At 47.4% G+C, this 16,827-nt stretch overlaps 1 protein-coding gene across 2 annotated transcripts in view; it reads left to right on the top strand.

Annotated features, from left to right (window-relative positions):
* The window catches only part of LOC147709784 (uncharacterized), a 173,774-nt gene that overhangs the window by 34,437 nt on the left and 122,510 nt on the right, over positions 1 to 16,827 (top strand). For both annotated transcript variants that reach the window (XM_086925556.1, XM_086925557.1), the window contains exon 2: positions 7,729 to 7,875. In XM_086925556.1, coding sequence (XP_086781682.1) covers positions 7,729 to 7,875 — 147 coding nt within the window. The remainder of the gene's footprint in view (positions 1 to 7,728; positions 7,876 to 16,827) is intronic.

Below are 16,827 nucleotides of genomic sequence, written 5' to 3'. Positions count from 1 at the left end.
CAGAGCCAACCCCAGCACCAAGATCGCCTCCACTGGAGATATATGTCTCATCACCAAGGAAGAGACAACAGACCTTATTCTTGTGGACCTCTCAGCAGCCTTCAACACTGTCTCCCAAAAACTCCTCATCCAGAGACTCCACAAGACCTAAATCTGGGACCCGTACTACAATTGAGCCTCTTAGCCTTACTGGATGCTAAGTTTTTCAGCACTGTTAGAATCGCACTGTGTTACGACCACCCAAGCTCCGGTCGATGAGGAGGCTTATCAAGGACTCCGTGTGGCGTTTTGGCCATGAACCACATTATACGTGGGTGTATGGACTTGACACCATGCATTGAAGGACGTAGTATTATATTTTCGCCGTACAAAGGATAACAACTCAGACCTTTTTTTTTATCTCTGATTGATTTATGGATATGGAAATTGACACCTCAGGAAGCTGTATATAAAGGTCAGAGATGCTTGAACACGAGATTGTCAAATTGCCTTGAAAAAGCCTTGTGATTAAGATGAAACACGTGTCGGCTGATGTTTGCTAGACTATACAAATAATAAATCACCAATGGAAACAACGATAACTCTGGATTCTTAAGAATTATTTCTGTTATGAGAAGAGAAAATATCATCTTGGGATCTCTGGTTTTGTTGCATTAAGCAGCACACATAGAAGTTACAAAACAGATTTACAAGATTGGTCATGTGCAGGAAGGAGGACCTTCCTGCACTGAAACAATCTTCCCCTGCACATAGACATCCTTGCACTATGGTGCAAGTGTGCCTACGCTGACACTAGGCTGCTAAGTGTAGCGCCAGCGCAGAGGGAAACGCAGGGCTGCACCATATCATTGTGAATATGGTGCAGCCCTGCATTTCTGAAGTAATGGAGTGAGTATTAAGCCAGGAAGGCTAAACCCTCCTCTCCACCACTACCCTTCTACACATGCCCCAAGTGTTTTAATAGATAGGATCACATCATATTAAAAATTACCTAAACTATGTGCATGGTGCTTGAAACCTTAAATCAATAAAATGTATATCTCCTATTATCACAGCATGCATAAGCACTTCTGATGAACTTAATTTGGAGCACTTTGTCCTATTCGTGGTCGGCTGCAGCACTTATGCAATAGGACTCTCTGCAGGCACTTTGGGTAGTAAGACAAAGAAAGGGCAGAGCCAAAGGAAAGTCATTGGGGGTATTTAGAAAGACGGAGGCAGAGCATGGTCGAAGGGTAGGTACTGGGGTCAGTAATATAGAGGCAGGGCATGGGGAAAGGGTAGGCACAGTGGGTAGTAAGATAGTGGCAAGGCATGGCCATGGGGTAGTCACTGTGGGTAGTAAGATGGAGGCAGGGCATAGCCATAGGGTTGTCACTGGTGGTAGTTAGATGGAGGCAGGGCATAGCTATAGAGTAAGCAATGTGGGTAGTAAGATAGAGGCAGGACATGGGCAAAGGCTAGGCACCGTGAGTAGTAAGGCAGAGGGAAGGCATGGCCAAAGGGTAGGCAATGTGGGTAGTAAGGCAGAGGGAAGGCATGGCCAAAGGGTAGTCACCGTGAGTAGTAAGGCAGAGGAAGGGCATGGGCAAAGGGTAGGCACCGTGAGTAGTAAGGTAGAGGAAGGGCATGGGCAAAGGGTAGGTACTGCAGGTAGTAAGACAGACGGAAGGCATAGACAAAGGGTAGGCAATGTGGGTAGTAAGATGGCAGGGCATGACCAAAGGTTAGGCAATGTTGGTAGTAAGGCAGAGGCGCGGCATGGTCAAAGGATATACACAGGGGATAGTAAGATGGAGGCAGGGCATGGCCATAGGCCACAACCTGTGGTCAGACTCTGCCACACATGGCCAAAGGCTAAGGTCGGATGGCTTAGGGGTCATGGAGTTGTGGTGAAGAGTGCAGCTAAAGGCCATGCCCCTTGCTCAGAGGATGCTGCGTTCATCATATTTGTGTGTGCAGCAAGGTCTGGAGCGCAGATGCTATGCACATGTGGATCACAAAGAATCTTGGGGCCTAGTGACCAGTGTAGAACACCAAGCCCTGTGTGCATCACCCTTGTACCGGATTGAAAGTTATGCACACCGGCTAGTGTGTCTGTAACACCAATGGTAAGACTGGTAAAGCTGCTGTGTGGGCAGAGACACTGAGCTTAGTCAGAGGCCCTGCACAAAAGAGCGATATGTTGAGGTAATAGGGCAAAGGGATTACCCATGTTTGCCTGAACTGGCCCTAACAATAACATATTTTAACATATGTTTCTAACGTTGTGTTTGTTAATTATCTCAAAGGACTGTGGAATGGTATATTGAACAGATCGCTGCTGTACTATTGAGGTCAGCAAGTCACTGATCTTAGGTGATCATGGTCACCACATGGTTTAGAGGTCACCACATGGTCTAGAGGTCACCAGATGGTCCAGAGGTCAGCAGGTAGTCCAGAGGTCACCACATGGTCCAAGGGTCACCACATGGTCCAGAGGTCACCACATGGTCTAGAGGTCACCAGATGGTCCAGAGGTCACCAGATTGTCTAGAGGTCACCCGATGGACTAGAGGTCACCACATGGTTTAAAGGTCACCACATGGTCTAGAGGTCACCAGATGATCTAGAGGTCACTAGATGGTCTAGAGGTCACAACATGGTCTAGAGGTCACCAGATGGTCAAGAGGTCACCATATGGTCTAGAGGTCACCGCATGGACTTGAGGTCACCAGATGGTCTAGAGGTCACCATATGGTCTAGAGGTCACCACATGGTCTAGACGTCACCACATGGTCTAGAGGTCACCACATGGTCTTTAGAAGTCACTCCATGATCTAGAGGTCACCACAGGGTCTTCAGAGGTCACTCCATGGTCTAGAAGTCAGCACATGCTCTTTAGCGGCCACCACATGTTCTTCAGAGGTCAGTCCAAGGTCTAGAGGTCACAACATGGTCTAGAGGTAAACACATGGTCTTCAGAGGTCACCACATGGTCTTCAGAGGTCCCGCATGGTCTTCAGAGGTCCTTAATCGTCACCAGATGGTCTAGAGGTCACCATATGGTCTAGAGGTCACCACATGGTCTAGAGGTCACCGCATGGTCGGGAGGTCACCACATGGTCTTTAGCTGTCACTTCATGATCTAGAGGTCGCCACAGGGTCTTCAGAGGTCTCTCCATGGTCTAGAAGTTGCCACATGTTCTTCAGAGGCCACTCCATGGTCTAGAGGTCACCACATGGTCTAGAGGTAATCACATGGTCTTCTGAGGCCACCACATGGTCTTCAGAGGTCCCACATGGTCTTCAGATGTCCTTAATGGTCACCAGATGGTCTAGAGGTCATCAGATGGTATAGAGGTCACCACATGGTCTAGAGGTCACCACATGGTCTTCAGAGTTCCCACATGGTCCTCAGAGGCCACCACATGGTCTTCAGAGGTCCTTCATGGTTACCATATGGTATACAGGTCACCAGATGGTCTAGAGGTCACCACATGGTTTAGAGGTCACCAGATGGTCTGGAGGTCTCATATGGTCTAGAGGTCACCACATGGTCTTCATGGGTCCCCACATGGTCTTCAGAGGTCCTGCATGGTCTTCAGAGGCCACCCCATGGTCTTCAGAGGTCCTACATGGTCTAGTGGCCACCACATGGCCTTTTGAGGTCACTCCATGGTCTGGAGGTCACATATGGTCTAGAGGTCACCACATGGTCTTCAGGGGTCACCACATAGTCTTCAGAGGTCACCACATGTTCTTCAGAGATCATCACATGGTCTTCAGAGGTCACCACATGGTTTTCAGAGGTCCTACGTGGTCTTCAGAGGTCACTACTTGGTCTAGAGGTCCCCACATGGTCTTCAGAGGTCACCACATGTTCTTCAGAGGTCATCACACGGTCTTCAGTGGTCATCACATGGTCTTCAGAGGTCCTACATGGTCTTCAGAGGTCACTCCGTGGGCTAGAGGCCACCACATAGTCTAGAGGTAACCATATGGTTTTCAGAGGCCCTACGTGGTCTTCAGAGGTCAGGCCATGGTCTAGAAGTCGCCACATGGGCGCCAGAGGTCCGACATGGTCTTCAGAGGTCACCACATGTTCTTCAGTGGTCACTCCATGGTCTAGAGGTCACTAAATGGTCTAGAGGTCACCACATGGACTTCAGATGTCACCACATGGTCTTCAGAGGTCCCACAAGGTCTTCAGAGGCCACCACATGGTCTTCAGAGGTCCTTCATGGTCTGGAGGCCACCACATGGTCTTTACAGGTCACTCCATGGTCTAGAGGTCACCACTTGGTCTTCAGAGGTCACCACATGGTCTTCAGAGGTCCTGCATGTTCTTCAGAGGCCACCACATGGTCTTCAGAGGTCCTACATGGACTGGTGGCCACCGCATGGTCTTTAGTGGTCACTCCATGGTCTTCAGAGGTCCTACATAGTCTTCGGAGGTCACCACATGTTCTTCAGAGGTCAGCACATTGTCTTCAGAGGTCACCATCTGGTTTTCAGAGGTCCTACATGGTCTTCAGAGGTCACCACATGGTCTAGAGGCCCACATGATCTTCAGAGGTCAACACATGTTCTTCAGAGGTCACCACACGTTCTTCAGTGGTCATCACATGGTCTTCAGAGGTCCTACATGGTCTTCAGCGGCCACTCCATGGTCTAGAGGCCACCACATGGTCTAGAGGTAACTATATGGTTTTTAGAGGCCCTACATGGTCTTCTGAGGTCACCATGTGGTCTAGAAGCCCTCACATGATCTTCAGAGGTCACACATGGTCTTTAGAGGTCACAATATAGTCTTCAGAGGTCTACATAGTCTTCAGAGGTCACCATATTGTTTTCAGAGGTCCTTCATGGTTTCCAAGGTCACCATATGGTCTAGAGGTCACCACATGGTCTAGAGTTCACATATGGTCTAGAGGTCACTATATGGTCTTCAGAGGTCACCATATGGTATAGAGGTCACCACATGGTCTTCAGAGGCCACCACAAGGTCTAAAGGTCACCACATGGTCTTCAAAGGTCACCATGTGGTCTAGAGGTCACCAAGTGGTCTTCTGAGGTCACTACATGGTCTTTACAGGTCACTTCATGGTCTAGAGGTCTCCACATGGACTTCAGAGGTCACCCCATGGTTTAGAGGTCACCATGTGGTCTTCAGAAGTCACTCTATGGGCTAGAGGTCATTACATGGTCTTTGGAGGTCCTACATGGTCTTCAGAGGTCGCCACATGTTCTTCAGAGGTCACCACATGTTCTTCAGAGGTCCCCACATGGTCTTCATATGTCATGACATGGTCTTCATAGATCCCCACATGGTCTTCGGAGGTCCTACATGGTCTTCAGAGGTCACCAATTCGTCTAGAGGCCCCCACAGGGTCTTCAGAGGTCTCCATATGGTCTTCAGCGGTCCCACATGGACTTCAGGGGCCACCACGTGGTCTTCAGAGGTCCTTCATGGTCTGGAGGCCACCACATGGTCTTTACAGGTCACTTCATGGTCTAGAGGTCACCACATTGTCTTCAGAGGCCACCACATGGTCTTCAGAGTTCCTTCATCATCTGGAGGCCACCACATGGTCTTTACAGGTCACTCCATGGTCTACAGGTCGCCACATGGACTTCAGAGATCACCAAATGGTATTCAGAGGTCCTGCATGTTCTTCAGAGGTCACCCCATGGTCTTCAGAGGTCCTACATGGACTGGTGGCCACCACATGGGCTTTAGAGGTCACCACATGGTCTTCAGAGGTCAGCAAATGTTCTTCAGAGGTCCTACATGGTCTTCAGCGGTGACTCCATGGGCTAGAGGCCACTACATGGTCTAGAGGTAACCATATGGTTTTTCAGAGGCCCTACATGGTCTTCAGAGGTCACCATGTGGTCTAAAGGCCCTCACATGATCTTCAGAGGTCACACATGGTCTTTAGAGGTCACCATATTGTTTTCAGAGGTCCTTCATGGTTTCCGAGGTCACCATATGGTCTAGAGGTCACCACATGGTCCAGAGTTCACCACATGGTCTAGAGGTCACTATATGGTTTTCAGAGGTCACCATATGGTATAGAGGTCACCACATGGTCTTCAAAGTTCACCATATGGTCTAAAGTTCACCACATGGTCTTCAAAGGTCACCATGTGGTCTAGAGATCACCAAGTGGTCTTCAGATGTCCTACATGGTCTTCAGAGGTCACCAATTGGTCTAGAGGCCCCCACATGGTCTTCAGAGGTCTCCATATGGTCTTCGGAGGACCCACATGTGGAGCTGTGTGAGTCTTCAGATGATACATCCTTTCATCGTCTTATTGCAGGTGCTTCGGTTACACTTAACCTGGCGCACACTTCCTCAGTAATTGAGCACATATCTCCTGGTACCCACCACAGACCCCAAAACACACTCATACAGATATAAGTAGAAAATACCATGCATGTTCCATATTCATATTTGGGGGTCCTTTTTTAAGTTTGTTGTGCTTCTGGAGTGGTGAGGTGTCAGGGGTAGCACCTTCTGCACCTAAGCAGTGCCCCCCCCTCCCCCTCAGAGGAATGCCAGACCTTCCACAAAGCGTCCCGCAAAGCAGGGACCACCCAGATAAACAAGGAATAAAGAGACCAGATTGCCTTCTAAATGTGACCAGAAAAGCAGTATAGACGCAGAACCTCTCCAGAGCTAGGAAGCACAGGGTCATATTTACAAGACAATGGTGCAGCATGGTGCAAATAATTTTGCTGCACCGACCTGCGTCATTGTCTAAGTGCAGGAATGCACCGTATTTACAAGAATATATCATATTCCTGTACTCACCCCAGTGGCAGCACAGAAACAGCAGCTGTGCGCCAATACAGACACCCTTGCACTTTACAGGGATGATTGTTTTGTGCAGGAAGGGAAACCTTCCTGCACAAAAACAATAATTATTGGCACTTTGCTCCTTCTATGTGAGAATGTAGCACACACAGAAAGAGTAAAAAAAACGAGGAGAAATAAAATTATTTCTCCTCGCTGATCCACCATTTTGCCTCCTCTGGGAGGCGTATAGTTTAGGGGCTGTCGCAAATTTAGGATTCCTTGTAAATTTGGGGTAGCTTCAAAAAGCCATGGGTGTTGCGGGGAAGGACCACAGCAACACGCATTGCTCAGAAAACGGCTTCAAAGGGCACAATGTTTGCAAGGCCGCATAGGAGCAGGACACAGCGCCCATAGAGTGGCACAAAAAGTGACGCTCTGGTGGTGCAGGGGCCTTGTAAATGAAGTGCACAGTGACTGCGGCACTGTCACGCAATCGTGAGAAGTGGACCTGCTGTGACTTGTCTGATGTCCAAGACAGACACCCAATGTGGAGGGAGGGGTCTGTCATCAGAAATGAAACAAGTCTCATCCCCTCCCACATCCTGGAAGTCTTTTCATTCTATGTGGGGGGTATTTTTAGACTACTTCTGTCATGGTCCACCATAGACATGGACAGGATGACATGGCAGACCTGAACAGAATGGACACTTGAGGTATAGTGCCAGAGGGGCAACCCCCTCCAACACCTTACCCAGGATCTGTAAATGAAACAGGTGGACCAAAGAGGTCTGTCTTGGCAGACTCCAGCGAAAAGGAGGGCCCGGTATGCCAAATCATCCAGTAGGGGGTGCTGGCTGGGGCACTACAGCCATGTTTGGCAAAGTGCACAGTGATGGCTGTTACTAATGAATGAGGCCCTTTAAACATGTCATCTCTTTCTCAGTTACAGAAAAGCCTGGGATCTGTCCGGACCTGCTCTTTGACTGCCCGAAATTCGAGGCCAATGAGTGTGAACAGGACGGGGAGTGTGAGGGAATGTACAAGTGCTGTCTCTTCCGCTGCCGGTTCATGTGTGCGGAGCCCATCCTAGGTGAGTGTACGCGGAGTCCATCCGAGGTGAATGTGTGTGGAGCCCATCCATGGTGAGTGTCTGTGGAGCCCATCCTAGGTGAGTGTACTCACAGCCCATCCTAGGTGAGTGTGCGTGGAGCCCATCCTTGGTGAGTGTGTGTGTAGTAACCCTGGGCAAACTTCGCACTACGCGAGCTGCACGTAGCACAGTGCGAACACGGGTAGTGCAGCGTAGCGTAGTGCAGCGCTAATTTTTTGCTTGTTCGCAGTCCTGAACTTCATGTTCGTGACCGCGAGCAAGCAAAATGACATCCCGGCGAGATTCTCAATGCGGGGAGGTAAGGTTTCTCATTGTGAGTGGTTGCGCATGCTCGCGACCGCTCTCAATGAGAAACTACCAGTTCGCGTTGAGAAAGTTGCAGCTCGAGTAATAATCTACTCGAGCAGCAGAAAACTACAGCTCGCACTGTGCAAGATACAGTTTTCAATGATTGCACAATGCCGGATGCTTGACCGCACTGTGCAATCATTGTAAACACATCTTGCACAGTGCGAACATGCTACTACGCAGCTCCTGTAGTGCTACGTGAAGTTCGCGTAGTGCGAAGTGCACTTCGCGTAGCTTCGTGTAGCGCTACTTCGCAAACTACGCCCACCCTTAGTGTGTAGCCCATTCTAAGTGTGTGGGTGCGGAGCCCATCCTAGGTGACAGTACGCAGAACCCGTCCTAGGTGAGTGTGTGTGGAGCCCATTCTAGGTGAGTGTGTGTGGAGCCTATCCTAGGTGAGTGTGCGTGGAGCCCATCCTAGGTGAATGTGCGCAGAGCAAATCCTAGGTGAGTGTGTGTGGAGCCCATCCTAGGTGAGTGTGTGTGGAGCCCATTCTAGCTGAGTGTTCGCGGAGGCCATCCTAGGTGAGTGTGCGCGGAGCAAATCCTAGTTGATTGTGTGCGGAGTCCATCCTAGGTGAGGGTGCGGCGGGCCCATCCTTGGTGAGTGTGCGCGGAGCCCATCCTAGGTGAGTGTGCGTGGAGTCCTTCCTAGGTGAGTGCACGTGGAGCCCATACTAGGTGAGTGTGCGCGGAACCCATCCTAGGTGAATGTGTGCCGAGCACATCCTAGGTGAGTGTGTGTGGAGCCCAGCCTAGGTGAGTGTGTGTGGAGCCCATCCTAGGTGAGTGTACACTGAGCCCTTCCTAGCTGAGTGTTCGCAGAGTCCATCCTAGGTGAGTGTGAACAGAGCAAATCCTAGGTGAGTGTGCGATAGTCCATCCTAGGTGCTTGTGTGCAGAGCCCATCCTAGGTGAATGTGTGTGGAGCCCATCCTCGGTGAGTGTGCGTGAAGCCCTTCCTAGGGGAGTGTATGCGTAGCCCATTTTAAGTGAGTGTGTGTGGTTTGCACCTGCAGGAGAGGTAAAAGGGTGACTTCTGCTTACGTCACCATACAAGCATCTGAGTGTGAGCCTTGCACTGAGGTCTGATGTGCTCACTTCCACCTGGTGGCAAGGAAAAGGTTTTTGAGGTCTGGTGGCCCTAGATATGGGGCACCAGAACACCTCAGGCGTATACTACAGTGGTGGGGGGGTTCTGTAAGAGTGTTGGCAGAGATATAAGGCCCATGTCTACTTTGGAATGTTTGAAACAGGATGTTATACTGTTCAACATGTGTACAGCAGAATGTATTTCCCGTTCATAACAATTGTGGGGACAAAGCAGCAGGAGTCAGATATTGAGGATTGCATTACAAATGGGCTGGGTGTAGGTCTAGGGAGTGTACTGGATATAGGTCCAGGGAGTGGGCTGAGTGTGGGTCCAGGGATTGGGCCACGTGTAGGTCCAGAGAGTGGGCCGGGTGTGGGTCCAGGGAGTGGGCCAGGTGTAGGTGCAGGGAGTGGGCCGGGTGTTGGTCCAGGGAGTAGGCCGGGTGTGGGTCCAGGGTGTGGGCCGGGTGTGGGTCCAGGGAGTGGGCCTGGTGTGGGTCCAGGAAGTGGGCCGGGTGTGAGTCAAGGGAGTGGGCCAGGTGTAGGTGCAGGGAGTGGGCCGGGTGTGGGTCCAGGGAGTGGGCCGGGTGTGGGTGCAGGGAGTGGGCCAGGTGTAGGTGCAGGGAGTGGGTCGGGTGTGAGTCCAGGGAGTGGGCCGGGTGTAGGTGCAGGGAGTGGCTGGGTGTGGGTCCATGGAGTGGGCCTGGTGTGGCTCCAGGGAGTGGGCCTGGTGTGGGTCCAGGGAGTGGGCCGGGTGTAGGCCCAGGAAGTGGGCCAGGTGAAGGCCAAGGGAGTGGGCCAGGGGAAGGCCCAGGGAGTGGTCCATGCTGGGAACCACAGCAATTCATGGACTGGATTAGGGCTAGCATCAGCAGCAGAGCACCCAGCAGCTATCACTGCATGCCCTGGTACATGATGTGAACCACAAACCTTTAGGAACTAGGACTCGTAGCAGACCACCCAGCAGCTATCAATGCATGCCCTGGTACAGACTGAGAACCACAGCCATTCATGGACTGGGCTAGGACTAGCATCAGCAGCAGATACCCAGCAGCTATCAATTCAAGCCCTGGTACAGACTGAGAACCACAGCCATTCATGGACTGGACTAGGACAAGCATCAGGAGCAGAGCACCCAGCAGCTATCAATGCAAGCCCTGGTTCATGCTGAAAAACACAGCCATTCATGGACTGGGCTAGGAATAGCATCAGCAGCAGAGTACCCAGCAGCTATCAATGCATGCCCTGGTTCATGCTGAGAACCTCAGCCATTCAGGGACCAGAATAGGACTAGTAATAAGCAGCAGAGCATCCAGCACCTATCACTGCATGCCCTGGTACATGTTGAGAACTATAGCTACCACAGGGCTAACCATCAGCAGTAGATAACCCATTAGCTAGCAATGAAGGCCCTGGCACATACTGAGCAGCACAGCCATTTATTATTTTAACTCATCTCCGCTAAACGCATCCGCAGAAAAGACAGTTTCTGCTCCTACTCCTCTTCCCTAAAAACCCTCCACTAGCTGCCCATCCAAAAGAGGGAAACGTTCAAACTTCTTTGCCACAGTCTCAAAGCTCTTCTTATTTCAGGTCCCATGATCCATAGATGTAAAATGGAGTTCTACATAGTCACAAGAAGTCTAAGATCCATAAATCTAGCCTTACCAAAACCAAACGTGACATTAAAGCAAGAGTCTATGCCGCTCCTTCAGCCATCTTGCAGTCACCCATTGGAATCTTCTGCCCCAGGACCTCTGCTTCACGAATTACTGCCTCAGATTCAGAAAGAAGCTTACAACTTGGCTCTTTCCAGAGTAACCAATTTGTATCTCTTAAATGTCCTTCACCCCAGTCACTCAGTAAACAGGACATGTGGCAACTAAAGCTCCATGATATCTCCCTGGAGATGAGTGTTGGAGCTTCACAAATACTGCAAATACAATTGGTGGTGTCAGAGGTCCAGTACTTATACCCAGTTGGGCCTTTGAATTGGGGATACTTTAAAGAGATGCCTTTGTGGTGCACACAATCCTGCCTTTCCTGCCGTGGCATCAGACTTGCTACAGGGGGGATGCACCCCTTGTGTGGGGACAGGAAATAGCCCTTTCAGGTGTAAGTGTCAGCTCTTCCCTCCCATGCTGCTTAGGATGACCCATCAGCATACAGATGGCCGCTCAGTTACACCTACACTTCCTTTGTTTGTGGCTGTCCTGAGGGAATGCCGGAAGCCAGCTGTCACCCACCCCAGACTTGTATTCCATAGACAGGCAGAAGGCACCACATGTTCACTGTAAGAAAATGTCTACTTTCTAAAAGTGGCATTTTCATAATAGCAATTTAAAATCCAACTGCACAATACGTTGTGTTTTTAAATTGTGATTCGAGAGTCACCAACTATGTGGGTTGCATCTTTTATCAATTGCAAATTACACTTTTATAAACTTTAGTAAGGGAATCCAACTGTTATCATATGGGAGAGATAGGCCTTGCAGTATTGAAAAACAAATGAATGTGTTCTTCACTATCAGGACATGGAAAACTTAAAAGTACATGTCCTACCTTTTAAATACACTGCATTCTGCTCTGCACATGGACTGTCCAGGTCCTACCTTAGGGGTGACCTCTATGCAATAAAAAGTAAGGTTTTTCCTGGCAAGTAAGTTAATTTTCCAGGTAAAAATGGCATTTCAAATCTGCACAGACAGGCTCTGGGCACAGGTAGTGCACTCTTCATGGGACTTATACGTAAGTCAAACTTGTTAATTGTGGATAAACCAAGCAGTGGAAAGTGACATGAGTCCTAAAGCCAGAACAAATGAAGCCAGCAAAACAGTCAAAAGCAGGAGGTCAGACCTGAAGAGTCATTTGGAGGTAGTCAGGGGTTGCAGCTGTGACCTCTAGCTTGTTCCCTGCACCTCCCGGCACGTCTTCTTTGCGACCCCTGGCCTCAGCAGGTGCAAACATGCCCTATTCTTACATGTATCCCCCTATTCTCACATATATCCCTCTATTCTTACATGCATAGCTCTATTCTCACCTGTATCTCTCTATTCTTACCTGTATCTCTCTATTCTCACCTGTATCCCTCCATTCTCACCTGTAGCTCTCCATTCACACCTGCATTTCTCAGTTCACACCTTTATCTCACTGTTCACACCTGTGTCTCCCTATTCACACCGGTGTTTCTCTATTCTCACCTTTGTCCCTCTATTCTCACTGCATCTCTCTATTCTCACATGTATCAATCTATTCTCTTCTATATCCCTCTATTCTCACCTTTGTACCTCTATTCTCACCTGTATCTCTCAATTATCACATGTATCCCTCTATTCTCACCTGCATCTTTCTATTCCCACCCGTATCCCTCTATTCCCACCTGTATCTCTCTATTCTCACCTGTATCCCTCTATACTCACATGTATCTCTCTAGTCACACCTGTCTCTCTCTATTCTCACTTGTATCATTCTATTCTTACTTGTATACCTCTATTCTCACCTTAATATCTCTGTTCACACCTGTATCTCTCTTTTCTCACCTATATCTCTGTATTCTCACTTGTATCCCTATATTCTCGCCTGTATTGCTCAATTCTCACCTGTATCATTCTATTCTCACTGGTAGTTCTCTATTCACACCTGTATCTCTCTATTCACACCTGTGTATCTCTATTCTCACCTGTGTACCTCTATTCTTACCTGTATCTCTCAATTATCACATGTATCCCTCTATTCCTGCCTGTATCTCTCTATTCTCACCTGTATACCTCTATACTCACCTGTATCTCTCTATTCTCACCTGTATACCTCTATACTCACCTGTATCTCTCTATTCTCACCTGTATACCTCTATACTCACCTGTATCTCTCTATTCTCACCTGTATACCTCTATACTCACCTGTATCTCTCTATTCTCACCTGTATACCTCTATACTCACCTTAATCTCTCTGTTCACACCGTATCTCTCTTTTCTCACCTATATCTCTTTATTCTCGCTTGTATTCTCTATTCTTACCTCTATCATTCTATTCTCACCGGTATTTCTCTATTCTCACTTGAATCAATCTATTCTCACATGTTTCCCTCCATTCTCACCTGTATCGCTCTATTCTCACTGGTATCTCTCTATTCACACCTGTATCTCTCTATTCTCACCTGTATCATTCTATTCTCACTTGTATTTATTTATTTATGTATTGAAAAGTTTTCTATAGCGCAAACATGACCCTTGGGTATCAGAGCGCTTAACAACAAATGGAGCAGGTTAAAAACACAACATATGTAATATAAAATATGACTGTAAAGACATTAGTTTGGAATATATCCATATCGGGATAAATAAGGACCGGTACATGTTTAAACACGAATATATAATGCTCTGCGGTCTGTTAGGGACTAATTATAATATATAGATGTATTGGTTATTTCCGTAATATGAATGTTTTTAGTGACTTTTCTTTAGGTCACTATCTTCTCCAGACCCAGGGCTGGCATCGTTGTCACCATATCGTTGGTGATTTTCTATATATTTCCCTAGTTATTATCTGGTAATAATCATCTCAGTGCCAAGTCTTAGATGGTGAATAGTCTTGCCTATGGAAGGAACTCACTCATAAGAAAGATCCCTCTTAAATGTTGCAATGTTTGTGATTTTTCTGATGCTCGGGGGAAGAGAGTTCCAGATTCTGGGCGCCGCTCCTGAGAACGCCCTCTCATAGGTTTTTTCTTCCTGAAGATAGGTGGTCTGAGCAACAGATCTTTGACACTCTGGGCAGGTTTGTTTCCTTCTGAAATTTCTATTTTCTGGGCAAGGTATCTCGGTGTGTTGTAATGAATCGCTTTATGGGTGATACATGCCATTTTTAGCTGTATTCTCGCTTCGTAAGGTAGCCAGTTTAAAGCTTTCAGGTGAGGGGAGATATGGTCAAATTTCCTCGTTCCTGTAATAAGTCTTGCCGCTGCATCGAGGCATGCTTTTAGTGGTGCTGTGGAAATTTTTGGTAGTCCTGCTAGCATTGTACACCCATATTCGATCCTCGAGCTAACCAGTGATTGCACTGCTAGTTTTAGATCCGTCTCCGTTAAAAATGATTTAATTTTTCTTAAGTAGTTCAGATGAAAACTGGCGTTTTTTGCCATTGCTTTAATGTGGGTTTTCATGTCTAGGTTCTCATCCAGTGAGATTCCAAGTGATTTCGCCGAGTCAACTAGTGTGGGGGTGCAATTTAAGGCTGTAATCATAGTGGACCATTCCTTCACTTCTGATTGATTCTTTTGTGGCGAGATAAGTAAGAATTCTGTTTTATTTGCGTTTAGCTTGAGATAATTGATAGTTGATAGTTAGCCATTTTAGCGTCATTTTGAGGGCCTCATTCATTAAGGTGATGTCCTCCAGGGACGCGATCTTGATGTATATCTGCGTGTCGTCTGCGTACATGTGGTAAGATATTTTGGAACTTCGCAGAGTTTTTGTAAGGGGTTCGATGTACAAGTTGAACAGTGATGGAGATAAAGTAGATCCTCCTATTGTGTTTGGGCAGGAAGGTTAAATAGCTCTCCATACATTAGATGTCAAAAGAGCTCTCCTCTACCATATTGATAGGACAAAGCCATTTCGTAAAACAAAACAGCTTTTTGGGTCCTTTTCTCCTTCACCTGTATCTCTCTAATCTCACATGTATCTCTCAATATTCACCTGTAGCTCTCTATTCTCACATGCTTCCCTCTATGCTCACCTGTATCTCTCTATTCTCACCTGTATCTCTATATTCTCACCTGTATCTCTCCATTCTCACCTGGGTCTATCTATTCTCATCTGTATCCCTCTATTCTCATCTGTATCCCTCTATTCTCACCTGCATCTCTCTATTCTCACTTGTATCTCTCTATTCTCACCAGTATCTCTCTATTCTCACCTGGGTCTATCTATTCTCATCTGTATCCCTCTATTCTCATCTGTATCCCTCTATTCTCACCTGCATCTCTCTATTCTCACCTGGGTCTATCTATTCTCATCTGTATCCCTCTATTCTCATCTGTATCCCTCTATTCTCACCTGCATCTCTCTATTCTCACTTGTATCTCTCTATTCTCACCAGTATCTCTCCATTCTCACCTGGGTCTATCTATTCTCATCTGTATCCCTCTATTCTCATCTGTATCCCTCTATTCTCACCTGCATCTCTCTATTCTCACTTGTATCTCTCTATTCTCACCAGTATCTCTCTATTCTCACCTGGGTCTATCTATTCTCATCTGTATCCCTCTATTCTCATCTGTATCCCTCTATTCTCACCTGCATCTCTCTATTCTCACCAGTATCTCTCAATATTCACCTGTAGCTCTCTATTCTCACATGCTCCCTCTATACTCACCTGTATCTCTATATTCTCGCCTGTGTCTTCCTATTCTCACCTGTATCTTTCTATTCTCACCTGTATCTATCTATTCTCAGCTGTATCCCCCTATTCTCACCTGTTACTCTCTATTCTCACATGCATCCCTCTATTTTCACCTGTGTCTCTCTCTATTTTCGTCGTTATCTTTCTTTTCACACCTGCATCTCTCTATTCTCACTTGTATCTCTCTATTCTCATCTGTATCCCTCTATTCTCACATGTATCCCTCTATACTCACCTGTATCTTTCTATTCTCACCAGTGTCTTCCTATTCTCACCTGTATCCCTCTATTCTCACTTGTATCCCTCTATTCTCACTTGTATCTCTCTATTCTCACATGTATCCCTCTATTTTCACCTGTGTCTCTCTCTATTTTCGTCGTTATCTTTCTTTTCACACCTGCATCTCTCTATTCTCACTTGTATCTCTCTATTCTCACATGTATCTTTCTATTCTCACCAGTGTCTTCCTATTCTCACCTGTTACTCTCTATTCTCACATGCATTTCTCTATTTTCATCTGTGTCTCTCTCTGTTTTCGTCGTTATCTTTCTTTTCTCACCTGCATCTCTCTATTCTCACCTGTGTCCCTCTATTCTCACCTGCATCTCTCTATTCTCAGCTCTAGCCCCCTATTCACACCTGCCTCTCTCTATTCTCACCTGCATCTCTCTATTCTCACCTGTATCTCTCTATTCTCACCTGTATCCCTACACTCTCACCTCTATCCATCTATTCTCACCTGCATCCCTCCATTCTCATCTTTATCTCTTTATTCTCACCTATATCCCGCTCTTCACACCTTCACCACTCCATCTTTCCTTTGCCCCCTTGCTTTTCTGCATCTCTACCCCCATCATTATGTGTCCACTTCCCCTGCATCTCTCCCTTCAACCCATTATCTCTTTCCTCTTGCCCTCCTTTGTCTTCATTTTCTCTTTCCTTAAACTTTGAATTTGCCCTTCCTATGTATTTTTCTCTCCTCTCCTCTGTATCTCTGTGTCCTGAATTGCAATTGTTCTGTCCTTCCCTTTATCTCACCATCCTTGTCTGTACCACTCCAGAGACTCTCCTAGATAATTCCTTATAGT

This window comes from Lissotriton vulgaris, chromosome 6, assembly GCF_964263255.1.
Source record: "Lissotriton vulgaris chromosome 6, aLisVul1.2, whole genome shotgun sequence".
NCBI classification, from domain to species: Eukaryota; Metazoa; Chordata; class Amphibia; order Caudata; family Salamandridae; genus Lissotriton; species Lissotriton vulgaris.
Note: the sequence above shows the minus strand (reverse complement) of the source record. Positions and strands in the feature narration are given on the sequence as shown.